This window comes from Manis javanica, chromosome 7, assembly GCF_040802235.1.
Source record: "Manis javanica isolate MJ-LG chromosome 7, MJ_LKY, whole genome shotgun sequence".
NCBI classification, from domain to species: Eukaryota; Metazoa; Chordata; class Mammalia; order Pholidota; family Manidae; genus Manis; species Manis javanica.
Window position 1 is genome coordinate 64,374,641 of NC_133162.1, and position 19,029 is coordinate 64,393,669.

Here is a 19,029-nt window from a genome sequence, read left to right on the forward strand (position 1 = left end):
TACAAACCTATCCTAGAATTTTGCTCTATTTGCCTTAACATAGCACCACATTTTCTCTGAATGAGACACAAGCCCAAAGCCCCATATAGGAAATCTTCCTAGTTTTACATTTTTGAGCCTCCCTGAACAGACTGTCCAATAAAGACAAGCCTCCCCTGTTCCCATCTTCCTTTACCAAATCGGGAATAATAGCACTTTTTTTCTTTTTAAAGAATTAGTTTGCATCACCATCGATTATCAAAATGCTATTACTGCATTTCTCATTTTGGATGCTTTTCCTTCCCATGTAAACTGGAAAAGCTCTATTAGTTCCAATTATAGGGGAAAAAAGTTAAGCCAGCAACTTGAGTGAGAATTAGAGAATTCAAAATTGTTGGTAAACAGTAGTCTGCAGTTTGAATTTAACTTACCTGTGATTCTTTTTATATATTTTTAAAAATCCATTCAATCTGTAGAGGTTAGAGTACACTTTAAGGAATCTCAAGGGAAAAGAAACATGATTACTAAGTGCCCTGCCTCCAACTCAGTAAAGAAATTCCAAAAACCTGGTTTTCATCTTGCTTTTATGACTTCATTTTATGACCTTTGTGAAGAATGTGAACACATTAGAAATAATAGGCATTCATTTGAAGTATCAGTTTTTATTAAAAAGTGCATTTTGATTAATTTATGATCTAGGTAAGCTGTTAAGATATCAGTATATTCTCTGGAATAATAACTTTACAAAGATTTAAAACAACAAAAATTTAAAAGCCTTTTTATTTCCTTCACCATTATTGTTTTACAATACAAATATCACCTTGTGAATACACAAAAAACCCTATGGAAGATAATTCTGCTGCACGTAAAATACAGAATGGATATATATACTTCTTCATTCTTAAAAAACTATTTTGTTCTCCACATTGGCAAGTATAGAAGAGAATACTTCCCCACACATACTTAATGTTAGGAGTAAAACTCAGAGCTACATGCAGTTTCTGCACAAAATATTTTAAAGAAATAGATCTCTTTTTGTTGTTCAACAAAACTGTCGTGAGAGTCTGGGTAACTAATTTATAGCTTTCAAGTTTTAGATATGTGATAATTTTCAAAACGCTCTTTTAAAAACAAAGTATTCATGGCTGTTTTCATTGTATAGTTAAAACCAAACCACCAAATAGACAATAAAATAATTTAAGTGGTACACATCACCACCAACTGTTCACAATATGGGAACAGGCTCTGACTTTCTAATTAATTCCCCCATTCTTTAATTAGTAGCAATTTAAAAACTCTAAGCAGTCTTCTGATTTAATTTAGCTATAAATGCAAAATTTAGTAGTGTCTACATACATTTATATTTTCATGGAATACTTTATTTTAAATAAAAACATTTAAGATTGCCTACTGACCATACAATAAAGACAAGAAAGGCACTAGAAACATAGACAAATTTCTCTCCCAAGAAACATTTTAAACTTTGTTCTCTCTGACATGTAAAAATCTTTAAATTTGGTTTTCATAAGATCATTTTGAAAAATAAAGTTAGGAAATAGTTAGAAAATCACTTTATAACAGAAACCTTTTTTTTTTTTGCACTTTTTGACACACTGTCTGATTTTTACAAAACCCCAAGTTACCAAACCTTTCTGTGTCTGTCATTTTTATTGGAATATTGATGCAACACGTAGAAAGATTTCAGAATCAAACCCCATTCAGGTACTTAGAAACCTTCATAGAGACATTTGCTAGAAAATGGCTTACAGCCCAATCTTTGGGGCAAGAAATATGAAAAGTATGTTTTCCCAAGAAAATAATACATTTATTTCCAGATGTGACTGGAAAGACCAGAACTTATGATATAAAAGCTTACATTTATGCTGTTGCTTCATATACAAAGGAACACGGTGGTCATAGATTATGTAAATTCCAAACTTATGAACAGGAACTGTGTACAGTGCATGATAGGTTACATTTTCTTTATTGTTGTCCAACTCAGGTCCTTTGGAGAGAAAAAGAGATCACAGTGCTGACCAGGTAACTCAATAGGTTAAGTCAAGGTAACTGTTGAAAGGTTGAAAGATAACAGGATTAGGGAGGTTTTATTTTATGGCATCTTCTCTCATGGAGTTCTTAGCACTTTGGACAGTTCCTCTTTCCCCGACTTGGTGCAGCTGTTACGTGTCATTCACTAACCGGCTGTATTTAACTTGCCTACCAAGGTGGACTACTGGCCAGGGGAAGGGCCAATGGTAAGATCGAGGTACAATTCCTTGGACATTCTTTTCAAAGTACTGAAATGGCCTGTACCACCACACCCTGGCCAGGAGGTTCATCTGGGAAGCTTCTTTTAGCACCTAAGATAACAAAGAAAGGAAAATTCAGGTCAGGAAGAACAAGTAATTGTTCCAGCCCCTAAAGGAACATACACAATTTTTTCATAATCTTTCAATTCAGTTCAAATATCTTCCATATCAAAATTCAAAAAGGACCCTAGACCTGCCCCATGTCTACCCACATGTCCCATTTCGTACCCTCACCAACATCCGACACTGTGTACTAAATTAAATCTGCTAACCAGGCCACACTCTAGTAGAAAACAACCCCAATTTGGGGAGTATAAGGAGACTTGTGGTTAAGTAAACCTCGGGTTTATTCAATCTCGTCTATAAATAATACCTCACTGTTTCAGTTCTCTTCTATGATGGAAACAGACAGATATAACTAATGTCAGGTATTAAGCTGCTACGGAGAAGAGGGTAGGAATGAAAACCAAGCAACAGGTAGGCATAGCTTAGAAAGTATTCTTCAGGGACAATGAGAGTGTGATGATTGTTCTAGAAGGATGCAATCTCCTATGTCATTATGTAACACATTTCTTGTTCATGTTTGACTCTGATGTAGGTTAACATCACAAAAGACAATATCATTTTAGCTGACTAGCCCTGAGGAAAAGAGAAACTTAAGACATCTGTGGATCCTTTGCCCTCTTCCCCTGCCATGCCAGCAACACCAAGCCAGGAGCAATAAAATCAGAAGGGGGGGAAACTCACTTGCTGATTGGCCATGGTGTGGTACCACCAGAAGAGTCTCGTGGTGATGTAATAGGCCACCACCACATCCACAGTATAGTGGTCATGCGCCAACAGGATACAGAAGATTCCAACCACGCTGAGAAGCCAGCAGAGCCAGTGGTACCACCAGAGTCGTCGAGGGGAATCTGGAAAGTGTACAAATTTGCAATAGCTCCATTATTCAAGGACCACCAAGGGCACCCAATCACATCTTTGCTATGACTTCTCAATCTAATTACCTGGAGTCTCTCCTTCTGAAAACAGATTGCGTGGGCTGGCAAATCTAAGGGCTTTAGCTTATATGTAATGAAGGTTAGAATGGAGGCAGCTTTTATTTTATAAAGTAATTTTATCAGCAATAACAATTTATATTTGGTTATTGTATGATTCATATAGCCATAAATATAGTTACAAAGGACAAATAAGGGCAGGTTAATGCATTATGCTCCATAAAAACAAATAAATGAAAAATCTGTCTACTGACATTTAAGAAAATTTCCCTGTAAATAATTTGGGGTTAATGCTCTATACAAAAATCAATACCTTTTGGTCTTTAGATCTTCATATATGTACTAGGCAATTAATACTGATGCAACTGTCTTACTGTTTTCTAAACTCTGCAACCACATACTAATCTGAAAGTCTTTGAAATTTCCATTTCTCAAATACAAGTAAGAGAGAATCCAAATGCCCAGGAATTCTAGTCCAAGTGCATTCCCAAAGGCAGCGTAGTGTCAAATAAATACTTGTCTGTACTTCCATTTGGGAAGTCACCTGAGGGAGGCATCAGAATCTCTGTCCATAGGTTCAGGCCTTCCTACCTTGTATTCTCATGGACAGGCTGCAGAAGATCTTAAATTTTAGGCAAAAATGTTGTTTGAATGTGATCTACCCTCCCCACTCAGGGGAGAAAATTCAGGCTTTTACTGGATTCTCATGCAGTCCAAGAATCAGTCATTCATTCAAACAATATTTATTGAGCATCTACTGTGTGCCAGGACTGGAAGTGCTCTAGGTAGTGGGATCAATGAACAAAACAGGCAAAGGGTCTGCCATTGCAGGGTGACAACAAATAGTGCTACCACTCATTCTCCACACAATTTTATTAGTGTCCTTATATACCACCTGTTTTTACAACCTCTCTCATGAAGTAGTTATCGGTATCTCTTTCTAAATATAAGAAAACTGAGACTTATAGAGGCTAAGCGTTTTCCCCAAGGTCACAGAGCTAGTAAGCAGTAATACCACGATTCAAAATCAGAGTCTGTAACCCCTGTCTTCCAAGTTTCCCAGTATGGCACACTGCTTTATCTTTAAGGAGAAGGCTTAACCCCACTAGAGTATCAGCAGGGGGCAGGAATGCTTCCCCAGCAGCTGCTGACAACAGACCTGTTTGGTTCCCACTTTCCATGCCTGGTTACACGCCAGCATAAGAGCCGGAGGGTGCCCTGATAATTCTGAAGAGACAGTGTTAGAATTCACTCGATTTGGCCACATACTAAGTATAAGCAAAACACCTGCTCTTTGTTCTCTTGGTGTCCTGAAGAAGCACATCTCTTTCCCTGTGTTCCCTTAGTTTTTTAAGACCAAGACTGGGCTTTCACCCTTCAGTTCACCACCTGTCTCCTGTGCTCCCAGTTGATCCTGTTACCTACCGACTTTTTGTTAATCTCTCTCAGTTCCCTCCACTTCTCTTCACCCCCAATGCCGTCCTGGTAGTCAGGCCACTACACCTCTTCCTGGATTACAGCAGCAGCCAGTCCCCTAACTTCTCTCCTGGTCTCCAGTACTGCCCCTCCGCAATCCTGCAAACTGTTGCAAGGGTGATTTCTCCCTCTCTGAAGGTCAAGATGACACTGCCCCAACTGGTTATAACCTCTCACTGGGTGCTCCATCTCTATCAGAATGGAGGTTCAGCCTCATTTTCCTGGCTCAAAGCATGTTCCATGACCTGGTCCCTACTTACCAGTTCATTTTTCACTTCTCATTATTATCACTATGTTGAATGCCAACCACACTAAAGTTCTAGAAGGTGCACACAATCCCAAGACACCTCCAGACTATGTATGATGTGTGTCCCTCCTCTGTGGTACCAGCACCCTGGTTTTACTTATTGCTTTTTAAGGAAACTGCCTGTATAATGCTCATTGAGACTGTTTCAAATAGTAAAATACTGAGGACAGGTGAATTTCCTACAAGTAGAGAAAGGAATGAATAATCTGTGGTTCATTTATAGTACTAAAATACTAACAGCAATTAAAATGAACCAATCTCATGTGTCAAAAACCATTTGAGAGAAAAAAGTGACAGGTTATATATACAGCATGATACGATTTATGTAAAATTGAAAAACCCACAAAACAATGATACACAAGTACAAAAACATATAGGAAAATGGGAAGGGGAGGGGTAGAAAGGCTTTAACCATTTATTAATATTTTGTTTTTTTAAAGGATTATCTTAAACACATATGGTAAATACTAATATATATTAAATCTGAGCAGTATACAGGGCATCTTAATATTATTTTGTGTGTGTTTTGTAATAAAATATTTTAAATACACTTTTAAAAGGAAATTTCCCATTTAGTGCCTGCATCATTTAGTGTCCTTCAGCCCATGGTTTCTATGAAGGCAGAGCTGCCACTGACCCCCCACTGTGCCTTGAGCTTACAGCACAGTGCCAGGAGCTTGGAAAAAATGGCTGCTGAGTACACATACATGATCTACCATCATTCTACCAGGCCTGACACTGGATTTTTGTGTCCTTATGAGATTTCCATCTGGCTTCTTCCAGTAAAACTCCCCAGTACGACAGCTGAGACTTGAGTAAACGAGCCCTTCCCATCAAGAGAGCAGTTACTTCCTACCACAGATATTTCCCTGGGTGCTTTATCTGGCCGTGATGCTCAGCTGACGTGCTACCCTTGCTGAGGCCTCCAGTCTTGCTTCCGCAGACTTTTCAGAGACTGTGGGAAATGGCAGGTGAGGAAATGCTAAGGGCAGGATGTTTTAAACTTACACTCTTTGATAAATAAGTAAGTGAGTGTGAGCATGACCGTGTGGCCGCTGTACAAATAGTCCCCACACATGTTGTGAGCGCCAGTGATGGAAAGGCCACCGCCAGCAATGAGCTTCATTATTCTCCGCAGTTGGGCTTCCCAGTCTCCAAAAAGCTGGTGGGGAAAGAGAAAACAAGATTCATTATTTAGCCCGCAGGGAAGTGTGCTGTAGTTACTATTTATATGTGTATCAGCTTTGTGATCTTGTGATAAGAAACACATATTTGTTCTTTGTCCCTGTTCCTGGCATAGAACTTCTGCAACCTTTGGAATTTGCCAAAATATAAGACAGAAACAGGTGTCTTTTGTTATTCTGAACAAGGCTCTTTCAAGTGCTCCTGAGTTCAGGTTAATGAGGTGACTTTGGCAAAGCTGTTAAGGATGAGGGCTGCTTGCTGGGGAACCAAACAGGTGACCAGAGGGCTGGAACCTTCAGTTCCACTTGCCCCACCCCCAAGGAGGGGAGGGGGCTGAAGCTGAGTTAATCATCAACGACCAATGACTTAATCATCCTACATAATGAAGCCTCCACAAAAATACAAAAGGACAGGGGTTTGGAGAGCTTCCAGGCTGGAGAACATGCAGAAATATGGGGAGAGTGGCGGGTCCCAGAGAGGGCGTGGAAGCTCTACACCCATTCCTGGGCACCTTGTCCTATGCATCTCTTCTATCTTCCTGTTCCGAAGTTATATTCTTTTATAATACACTGGTGATCTGTTAAGTAAAATGTGTTTCTGAGTTCTGTAAGCAGCTTTAGCCAATCAATGGAACCTGACAAGGGGGTCATGGGAACTTCCAACTTACAGCTGGTGGGTCAGAAGCACAGGTGACAACGTGGACTTGTGACCAGTGTCTGAAGTTTGGAGACAGACAATGGGAGAGAGAGCCCTTAGCCAGTGGGATCTGACACTGTCTAGAGGGAGTGTCAGAACTGAGTTAAAAGAGTTGGAGAATTGCTTGGTGTAGGGGAAAAACCCCACACACAGGTCATAGAAGTGGTCAGTGTAGCTACTGAGAGTATAGGAGATACACAGGAGTGTTTACCCTTTACAAGTGTACTTTAGGACACATAACCCCCTCATCCCCCTCTCCCACCAAGAAAAGTTTACTAGGGTCATTGTTCTTTGGACAGTGCTGGAAGGAATATGGTCCTGGAGGTGAGGTATGTGGCTTCAGAATGGTCCTGAGATGTTAGCACTTTTTATATGACATTGGAGATGTCTGCCCAATTATTTTTACTACACTGACTGATTTACCACCACCACTGCCATTTTGAGGAAAATCTCTAGGAAAACATTAGAGATATAATTCACATAGTTGGTCTAGAGGACAACTGTTCTACTAACTTAGCTAAAGCAGCTAGGAGTTAGGGCAGTCAAAATCATTAATAATTTTTGGTATGTGACTTTTGGGGACCAAATTCGAAGAAGAGACTGAATAGGATATACCTTCAATCTTCTGAAATTATGTGGGTAGAATTGCATGGTTTCCTTTTTCTAAGAGTGAAAAATGCTTATAAATACATCTACCTGTCTCTTGATTTAGGTCTGAGCTGGATATTAGAGTAATAAATGACTTGAACAACTCACTTACTGCAACGTTTTCTGCTCTGTCAAATGAAATATGCGACTATCCTCATTCTATGTTTATCAGCACTCATTTAAATTCTGGTTAGCCAATTTTAATCACCATGATCCCTTCTCAACATTTAATTGATAATATTCCAGACTCTGGGAAATATTTCATTTTAATTTCTCTTTAAAATATTTATATAGACTTCTAGTTGATGATGGCAGGTTAAACACACTACACCGGGGATATGGATTTCCAAATGCATGGTATTAACGAATACCCAGCTCAATAGAAGAAAACAGATCTACAAAGCGGACTCAGCATCACAGAGTTAAAAAACCTGAAGGCGAACCAGGAACCCTAAAAGCTCCAGAGATTAAAAACAAGCCTCACACGAGGATCAAGAATCAGGGTTTCTCAAGAGTAGTATTGATAAACAAAAGGCTTTAGCAAAATGCCCCCAAATTCTGAGGGACAATGATTTCCAGCTTATAATTCTATACTTAGCCATATTATTAACTGAGCAGAAATGAAAGGATAAACTAAAGCCATTTTCATATATACAAGATTTCAAAATATTTACCATCTGTGTATTCCTTGGGAAATTACAGATACAAAGCAAAGGGGTAAACAGAAAAATAAAAAAGATAGGATAGGGTTGGATGCCAATGCAGGGAGAGCCAATGAGCTATGCAGCAGCCCTAGAAAGCAGACAGGCGGGGGGTCCGAGCTCTGGGCACCCTAAGGGAGACAACGCTGGCAGAACACCCGGTGCCTCTTACTGGATTCCAAGGAGGGTCATGTGGGAGTGAATAAGTACACAGAAAACTAATAAAGCAAAAAGCAAGGCAATCACTGACTCTACAGGAAACAAAGCATTGTACAGCAAAGGGAAAGTAATTACAGGAAACTACATGACGGCTATGAATAGTTTTTCCAAACTGTAAAAAAAACTTCTAAATCAAGAACAGGAAACTGCACTGGGAAGATGGACTAAGGAGCATGAGCTCCCGTGGTGGGCACCGGGAAGGAAGGGAAAGGCACAGACCCCCTGCCAGCCGCGGGGGTGCGGTGGGAAGACTGGAGCCCTGCCTTCGTAAGCTGATGTCCATGATGAGATAGCCTCTAGGAGAGCCCAGAAAGAAACAATATTACCATGTTCCTTTGAGATCTGAGAGTAAACACATACACACACAAGAACTCTGTAAGAGAAATTAAAGATCTGAGGGTAAGTACCACAAAATTCCACTGAAAGAGTTCAAAGGGAATAGGAAAGTGGGCTGGAGCAGGGTCAGGGTTCGGGGACTACTGGTTTCATAAAAAGTTGTGAAGAGCAATTTTATTCTTAAGTTTCATGCATGTATAATAAACATGATAAAAATATTTTTTAAAGTTTTAAAAGTTTGGTCCACTCCTGTTATAACAATTGATAACATAGAAAAAGAATAACAGAAAAAGGTGAGGATGCTCTTCATTTTACATAATTTCAAATCATCCTTCCAAAACTCCATCTGTGTTTTGAAAACTATGTAGCATACTCCCGGGCACCATCACCCCAGAATTTGTTTTCCCATTTTTGCAGGGAAATATTTGTAGGGAAACAGTATGTGTAGTGGGGAGGGAGGGAGAAATTATGAGGTAAACATGGCACTGAAGAAAAACAGCCATAAATTAATGCTGCATTTTTTATAAGTGCTCTTAAAACACCTAAACTTTCTTTTAAAAATATCTTTCCACATTTGTCACACCCCTGGCAGAGGGCAGGTCTCTTACAGCTTGGTGAGGAATGGAATAAGATGGATAGTTACAGCTACACAGACAATTCTAATTATGCTTAAAAAAGCAAACAAATTAAAAGACAAATTACAAAACAATGGTAGGAATATATTAACATCTTTATCCTGTACCCAGCAAATCAAGGGAGTAAGAACAATTTTGGGAAGAAAATGTATCAAAGGACAAAGGATATGACAAGCCTGAGGCACAAACTCTGTCAAACAAGTAGCAATAAAAATTAACATTAGGAAGTGGAGGAGCCAAGATGGCAGTGTGAGTAGGACAGCAGAAATCTCCTCCCAAAACCATATATATCTTTGAAAATACAACTATTCCTAAAAGAGAGACCAGACGATATAGGACAACAGCCAGGCTACATCTACACCTGCGAGAACCCAGCGCCTCATGAAGGGCGTAAGATACAAGCTCCAGCCCGGGGGGACCCGAGCGCCCCTCCCCCCAGTTCCCGGCAGGAGGAGAGGAGTTGGAGCCTGGAGGGAGAGGGAGCCCAGGACTGCTAAATAGCCAGCCCTAGCCTTCCGCACTGGGTGCACAGACAGTGTGTGGGGTGCTGGATGCTAGGGACATGGAACAGCAAAACCTGTGAGTGGGTTCGCACAGCTGGTGCCCCTGGGACAAAAGAAAAGAGAGTGCTTTTTGAACGTCTTAAAGGGACAGGGACCCCACAGCTGGACGGAGGCATCCCGGGACACTTAGCCCAGCAGCTGGGAATCCTGGGGAACTCTGGGCGCACTAACCCCCGGGGCGGCAGGGCAGCTCTGAGGCCCCTCACGGTAATAAACAGCCTCCTGACCGTCCCCCTCTGGCGCACCCCACCATAGCATAGCAGCAGCCTGAAAGTGGCCACGCCCACAGCAACCACGCAGAGCTTACTCCAGAGTGGCTTGGCCAGACTCAGAGACCCCATCTGTGTGCACAAGCTGCTAGGGGTTGCCATTATCCCAGGAAAGGAAGGCCAGGAGCAAGTGGAAGGGGACTTTGTTCTCCCAGCTGACACATGCGCTAACTGCCTACGACTACCAATGCTATTGCCATGAAAAGGCAGAAGAATTTGATCCAGACCAGAATCACACAGACATCCTCCCCTGAGAGGGAACCTGAGGAGATAGATTTAACCAATCTTCCTGAAAAAGAATTCAAAATAAAGGTCATAACCATGCTGATGGACTTGCAGAGAAATAGGCAAGAGCTAAGGAGGGAGAATACAGATATAAAACAATCTATGGAAGAACTTAAAAGCAGAATGGACAAGATGCAAGAGGCCATTAATGGAAAAGAAACCAGAGAACAGGAGTGGAGAGAAGCTGACACAGAGAGAGATAAAAGGATCTCCAGGAATGAAAGAATATTAAGAGAACTGTGTGACCAATCAAAATGGAACAATATCCACATTATAGGGGTACCAGAAGAAGAAGAGAGAGAAAAAGGGATAGAAAGTGTCTTTGAAGAAATAATTCCTGAAAACTTCCCCAAACTAAGGGGAGGGAATAGCCTCTCAGACTACAGAAGCACATAGAACTCCCAACACAAGGGACCCAAGGAGGACAACATCAAGACACATAATAATTAAAATGGAAAAGATCAAAGACAAGGACAGAGTTTTAAAGGCAGTCAGAGAGAGAAAAAAGGTCACCTAAGAAAGAAAGCCCATCAGGTTATCATCAGACTTCTCAATAGAAACCTTACAGGCCAGAAGAGAATGGCGTGATATATTTAATGCAATAAAACAGAAGGGCCTTGAACCAAGAATACTGTATCCAGTATGATTATAATTTAAACACAAAGGAGCGATTAAACAATTCCCAGACAAGCAAAAGTTGAGGGAATTTACCTCACACAAATGACCTCTACAGGGTATTTTAGAGGGACTGCTCTAGACGGAAGCACTCCTAAGGCTAAACAGATGTCATCAGAGAAAATAAAATCACAGCAAAGAAAGCGGAACAATCAAATACTAACTAAAGGCAAAAAATAAAATCAACTACCCACAAAAGCATGGAGGAGGAAGAATAAGAAGGGAGAGAAATAAAGAATCACCAGACAGTGTTTATAACAGCTCAATAAGTGAGTTAAGTTAGACAGTAAGATACTAAAGAAGCTAACCTTGAACCTTTGGTAACCACGAACCTAACGCCTGCAATAGCAATAGTACATATCTTTCAATAATCACCCTAAATGTAAATGAATGGAATGCACCAATCAAAAGACACAGAGTAACAGAATGGATAAAAAAGCAAGACCCATCTATATGATACTTACAAGAGACTCACCTCAAACACAAAGACATGCACAGACTAAAAGTCAAGAGATGGAAAAAGATATTCCATTCCATGCAAACAACAAGAAGAAAAAAGCAGGTGTTGCAGTACTAGTATTGGACAAAATAGACTTCAAAACAAAGAAAGTAAGAGATAAAGAAGGACATTATATAACAATAAAGGGGTCAATCCAACAAGAGGATATAACCATTATAAATATATATGCACTGAATATAAGAGCATCAACATATGTGAAACAAATACTAACAGAATTAAGAGAGGAAATAGAAGACAATGCATTTATTTTAGAAGACTTCAACACACCACTCACTCCAAAGGACAAATCCTCCAGAAAGAAAATAAGTAAGGACACAGAGGCACTGAACAACACACTAGAACAGATGGACCTAATAGACATCTATAGAACTCTACACCCAAAAGCAACAGGATACACATTCTTCCCAAGTGCACATGGAACATTCCCCAAAATAGACCACATACTAGGCCCACAAACAGAGCCTCAGTAAATTCAAAAAGATTGAAATTCTACCAACCAACATCTCAGATCATAAAGGTATAAAACTAGAAATAAATTGTACAAAGAAAGTAAAAAAGGCTCATAAACACATGGAGGCTTAACAAAATGCTCCTAAATAATCAATGGATCAATGACCAAATCAAAATAGAGATCAAGCAATATATGAAAACAAATAGCAACAACAACACAAAGCCCCAACTTCTGTGGGACTCAGCGAAAGCAGTTCTAAGAGGAAAGTATATAGCAATCCAGGCATATTTAAAGAAGGAGGACCAATCCCAAAGGAATAGTCTAAAGAGGCAATTATTGAAAATAGAAAAAGAAGAACAAATGAGGCCTAAAATCAGCAGGAGGGACATAATAAAGATCAGAAAAGAAATAAAATTGAGAAGAATAAAACAATAGAAAAAAATCAATGAAAACAAGAGCTGGTTCTTTGAGAAAATAAACAAAATAGATAAGCCCCTAGCCAGACTTATAAAAAGAAAAAGAGAATTTACACACATCAACAGAATCAGAAATGAGAAAGGAAAAATCACGATGGACCCCACAGAAATACAAAGAATTATTAGAGAATACTATAAAAATCTATATGCTAACAAGCTGGAAAACCTAGAAGAAATGGACAACTTCCTAGAAAAACACAACCTTCCAAGACTGACCAAAGAAGAAACAGAAAATCTAAACAGACCAATTACCAGCAAAGAAATTGAATTGGTAATCAAAAAACAACCCAAGAGCAAAACTCCCAGGCCAGATGGATTTACCGTGGAGTTTAATCAGACAACACACAGAGAAGATATAATACTCATTCTCCTTAAAGTTTTCCAAAAAATAGAACAAGAGGGAATACTTCCAGACTCATTATATTAAGCCAGCATCACCCTAGTATCAAAACTAGGCAAAGACCCCACCAAAAAAGGAAATTACAGACCAGTATCCCTGATGAACATAGATGCAAAAATACTCAGCAAAATATTAGCAAAGTGAATTCAAAAGTACATCAAGAGGATCATACAACATGATCAAGTGGGATTAATCTCAGGGATGCAAGGATGGTACAACATTCAAAAATCCATCAACATCATCCACCACATCAACAAAAAAAAGGACAAAAATAACATGATCATCTCCATAGATGCTGAAAAAGCATTCAACAAAATTCAACATCCATTCATGATAAAAAATTGCAACAAAATGGGTATAGAGGGTAAGTACCTCAACATAATAAAGGCCATATATGAAAAACACATAGCCAACATCATACTGAACAACGAGAGGCTGAATGCTTTTCCTCTAAGATCAGAAACAAGACAGGGGGCCCACTCTCCCCACTGTTATTCAACGTAGTACTGGAGGTCCTAGCCACAGCAATTAGACAAAACAAAGAAATACAAGGAATCCAGATTGGTAAAGAAGAAGTCAAATTGTCACTATTTGCAGATGACATGATATTGTACATAAAAAACCCTAAAGACTCCACTCCAAAACTACTAGAACTGATATCGGAATACAGCAAAGTTGCAGGATACAAAATTAATACACAGAAATCTGAGGCTTTCCTATACACTAACAATGAACTAGTAGAAAGAGAAACCAGGAAAACAATTCCATTCACAACTGCATCAAAAAGAATATGATACCTAGGAATAAACCTAACCAAGGAAGTGAAAGACCTATACCCCGAAAACTACAAGACATTCTTAAGATAAATTAAAGAGGACACTAACCAATGGAAACTCATCCCATGCTCTTGGCTAAGAAGAATTAATATTGTCAAAATGGCCATCCTGCCCAAAGCAATCTACAGATTTAATGCAATACCTATCAAATTACCAACAACATTCTTCAATGAACTGGAACAAATAGTTCTAAAATTCATATGGAACCTCCAAAGACCCCGAATACCCAAAGCAATCCTGAGGAGGAAGAATAAAGTGGGAGGGATCTCGCTCCCCAACTTCAAGCTCTACTACAAAGCCACAGTAATTAAGATAATTTGGTACTGGCACAAGAACACAGCCACAGACCAGTGGAACAGAAGAGACTCCAGACATTAACCCAAACATATATGGTCAATTAATACATGATAAAGGAGCCATGGACATACAATGGGGAAAAGACGGTCTCTTCAACAGCTGGTGTTGGCAAAACTGGACAGCTAAATGTAAGAGAATGAAACTGGATCATTGTCTAACCCCATACACAAAAGTAAATTCGAAATGGATCAAAGACCTGAATGTAAGCCATGAAACCATAAAACTCTTAGAAAAAAACATAGGTAAAAATCTCTTGGACATATACATGAGTGACTTCTTCATGAACATATCTCCCTCAGCAAGGGAAACAAAAACAAAAATTAACGAGTGGGACTATATCAAGCTGAAAATCTTCTCTACAGCAAAGGACACCATCAGAAGAACAAAAAGACATCCTACAGTATGGGAGAATATATTCATAAATGACAGATTCGATAAAGGGTTGACATCCAAAATATATAAAGAGCTCACGCACCTCAACAAACAAAAAGCGAATAATCCAATTAAAAAATGGGCAGAGGAGCTGAACAGAGTTCTCCAAAGAAGAAATTCAGATGGCCAACAGACACATGAAAAGATGCTCCACATTGCTAGTCATCAGAGAAATGCAAATTAAAACCACAATGAGATATCACCTCACACCAGTAAGGATCGCCACCATCGAAAAGACAAACAAATGTTGGCGAGGTTGTGGAAAAAGGGGAACCCTCCTACACTGCTGGTGGGAATGTAAATTAGTTCAACCATTGTGGAAAGCACTATGGAGGTTCCTCAAAAAACTAAAAATAGAAATACCATTTGAATCAGTAATTCCATTCTTAGAAATTCACCCTAAGAATGCAGGAGCCCAGTTTGAAAAAGGCATATACATCCCAGTGTTTATTGCAGCACTATTTACAATAGCCAAGAAATGGAAGCAACCTCAGTGTCCATCAGGAGATGAATGGATAAAGAAGATGTGGTACATATATACAATGGAATATTATTCAGCCATAAGAAGAAAACAAATCCTACCATTTGCAACAACATGGATGGAGCTAGAGGGTATTATGCTCAGTGAAATAAGCCAGGTGGAGAAAGACAAGTACCAAATGATTTCACTCATGTGGAATATAAGAACAAAGGAAAAACTGAAGGAACAAAACAGCAGCAGAATCACAGAACTCAAGAAAGGACTAACAGTTACCAAAGGGAAAGAGACTGGGGAGGATAGGTGGGAAGGGAGGGATAAGGGGGTTGGAAAAAGAAAGGGGGCATTATGATTAGCATGTATAATGTGGGGAGGGATGTGCAACACAGAGAAGACAAGTAGATTCTATAGCATCTTACTACGCTGATGGACAGTGACTAATGGGGTATGTGGGGGAGACTTGATGAAGGAGGGTGTCTAATAAACATAATGTTCCTCATGTAATTGTAGATTAATGATACCAAAATAAAAAAAAATTAACATTAACAGGAGCTCATTTTTTCCCATATCAGACTGACAAAACTGAAAAAAAGGGCCAATGGTGGAGCAGGTAAAATGTCACATTCTTCTCAAACAGGCCCTCTGGGTGAGGGTCGGGGTGGGGGCTTGGGGTGTGAATGGAGCAGCCAGCAGGGCAGGGAGGAGGCAGCAGCAACCCCAGCCTCAGAAGCAGACAGGCTGGGCTAAAACCATGGGCCTTCCACCAATGAGCTGTGTGACCCGCTGAACCACTGTGAGCCTCAATTTCCTTACCTACAGCTTGGGGAGTAATGAATTTATTACAGCTGGCAAAATTTGCTGCAAAAAATTTGCCAGTATTGATCAGCAATCTAGAGAGCCATAACCTCAAATTTAGTTACATTGCTTCCAGGAGTCTGTCTCAAGGAAATGACCCCAAATATGAAGGAAAACTTGGTATACAACTATCCCCCTGCAACATCATTTATAAAAACAACAATCTGCAAACAAGCTAGGTAGGAACGGCCAAATAGCTGCCTCTTTGCTATGCAAAGTGTGAGCCAGAGACACACGGGTGACACCAGAAGCCTGTGTAAATACACTCTCTGGACATAGTGAACCAGAATCTGAGGTGGTTCAAATGCACTGAGCTAGGCTATAACTGCTTAGTACAATATTAAAAAAATAAGTTTCCAATGATTGTGTAGTAAGTTTGCATCATAAATATTTTCTTCTATTAAGAGGAAACAAAACAAAATGGTATAATTATGTTTTAAAAAAATATGTTCAGAAAAAGTCTAGAATGTACACACCACATATTAACAAGGTTTGCATGGAAATTGGTAGGATTTCTCCCAGTCTCTGTCCCAAGGGGACTTCCATTCTTGCTTCTTGGGCTAGAAAGAGAGGGATTCTCCTGGAGTTCTGCAGTTCTGGGATTTAGGTTGCCTTTGAGTGGAGGCAAAGATATGTGAGGAAAAAACAGAAGACTCATGGCTGGATCTTCGATACTTCTCATTTTAGTTCCCTTCCCCAGTCTGCCTGCTACCATTTTTCAGATTTCTCACATTGTTGCTTCATACATTCTGCCCAACGTTTCCTGGTTGCGTTCAGTGGGAAAGAGGATGCAGGGTCCTTACTCCCTGTAACTGCAACTGTAACCTCCCCATCAGCACGCTTTTAAATGTTTACTTTTGAAAGCAGAGATGTGGTAGGGAGGGGGGCATTCACATAAACACTTTCTCAGTGGACACTACAAAGCTTTTTCCTATGTATACCACTATGTGAATTATGGTCTTCCAGGATCACAGAAAAATCAGTTTTCTGAAAAAATAAAGCAGCTTTCTTCAACTTCTAATAAATGGCCAAGAAATTACGTAACTTGCCAAATCACTTCAGCAATAACAAAGCATGGAAAGAAACAGAGAGCAGAAGGCGGGAAAGGCTTCTGAATGAGGCTGACGGCTCCAGAGGAGTTGGAACCAGTGAGCTTTTGGTTATTAAAACAGGTTTCCCCAAGCATTTTGTCAGCGCTGAATTACGCCAGGCTCTGGTGATAGTCTGTTCACCATCATTCATTCTGCCAATGGCCTTGTGCACTTGCTTTTTCTCTTAACTGCATTTGAAGCGTACCGTCCTTCGAAAAGCTTTACCACCCCCACCCAGACCCCGCCCCGTATCGGCGGGAGAGAGAGAACCTGGAACCACAGCTCATCAAACAATATTGCATACATCAACGGCCTTGGTGTAACTTTGATGAAGGGTGGAAAGTGAGTGCTAAAGAGCTGAAATGCTTTCTAACCACTGTTTCATCTTACAGCACCTCTGAAAAACCAGCAAGGCAGGTCCTAATGTCATCGTGGGTCCCCTGGTTGTTCAGTGTTGGAGCTGGGACTGGGACCCAAGTTCTCTGACTCCACATACGTTTTATCGGCAAAGCCATATGCTGCCTACCACGCCAGGCCCTCACAAGCTTGCATAAACCAGGAACTAGATACACATAAAGTAATTTTCCTTGAGCAACCATCCTACCTCACAGACCCATCCTATTCTAAGACCATAAACAGCCAGGGTTCTCAAAGTACTCATTCATTCACTCATTCAAAGACTCCACCTACTAACGAGGGCAAATAATTTTTTATCTTGCTCCTAAGAACTGTATTCCTCTAAAACAGAAAACATGCTATCATCCATGACACTCCAAGGACGCTTCTCTGAAACACCCAGACCACAGATCAGACCTGCTGAGGGAAATGGGTGTCAGGGAGGTCCATGACATCCCTGTCAATGCATACCTGCCACTGAGCAGTCTGCCTCTGAGAACCACACGCTCCATGCTATGGTTTCCTCCTTAACCACAACTCCGCACGTGACAAAGGCCAAAACTAGCACAGCTCTGCCACTTCCTGAAATTCACCTGGCATGTAGCCCTCCTAACCATTGATGGATACTTAGGAATTACACTGAGCTATGCAAATGTCCTTTGGCATGACCTTGAAGCCCCCATGGGGAAGGTAGTGTGCATACTGGTTTGATGAATGCTTTAGATTTCACAGCAGCACTAAGGAACTCTAAAGTGCCCCTTAGAATTTCTCACACCTTTCTTCTATTACTTGACTGGGCAGTTAAAAACAAGGAGTAGTAGGGTGGTTTTACATAATAACACATTACCTTTTGTTTATTTGGAAATTGCAACTTTTAACAGAGTTTTCCCATCATTATCTCATTGTATCCTCATAAGGTAATCAGGTGGTAAGTGCAGATATCCTGAGGTCCGTTTTACAGAGGAGCAAATAAACAGAGATGCTCTGTTTCACACAGTGACTCAGTTGGGATGAGATCCAATGCCTCACCTCTCACCTAAACAATCTTGCCTTTGGGTCCCTGGGAAGAGCCTATTGTTGCAAACATCTCCCCAGACAACAAATTGCTGCACGATGTCTCCAGGTTCATTTTTTTTCGTTGTTAAAATGAAATTTAATCCATTTTACATATGCCATTTAAATAGAGTTGCATAGCTGAAGCCATATTTATTCATTATTCACTGAAGATCTATTTTTCTTGTGTTTTTCCCATTTAAATCAAACTTCCTCATTTCTACACAAGCTGTTTTTGCGGAAAGCATTCACAAACAAATTGTACATTTTCTGCCTTCCTAAACAAAGTGTTTTCAATTTGATTTTAACTCCTTGTTTTACACTATCCTATGTGGGAGGGATGCTCCAAACATTAAGTTACTTTCACTGGAACGACAATAAGCCTAATCCAACCCCAAGCCCC

General features: G+C 40.1%; 1 protein-coding gene across 6 annotated transcripts in view; it reads right to left on the minus strand.

Annotated features, from left to right (window-relative positions):
* Positions 1-621: 621 nt before the first annotated feature.
* Positions 622-19,029, minus strand: part of SGMS1 (sphingomyelin synthase 1) — a 337,682-nt gene continuing 319,274 nt past the window's right edge. For all 6 annotated transcript variants that reach the window (XM_073241069.1, XM_073241067.1, XM_073241068.1 and 3 more), the window contains 3 exons: positions 6,078-6,231; positions 3,036-3,202; positions 622-2,339 (listed from right to left, as the gene is read on the minus strand). In XM_073241069.1, coding sequence (XP_073097170.1) covers positions 2,160-2,339; positions 3,036-3,202; positions 6,078-6,231 — 501 coding nt within the window. In that variant the 3' untranslated portion in view covers positions 622-2,159. The remainder of the gene's footprint in view (positions 2,340-3,035; positions 3,203-6,077; positions 6,232-19,029) is intronic.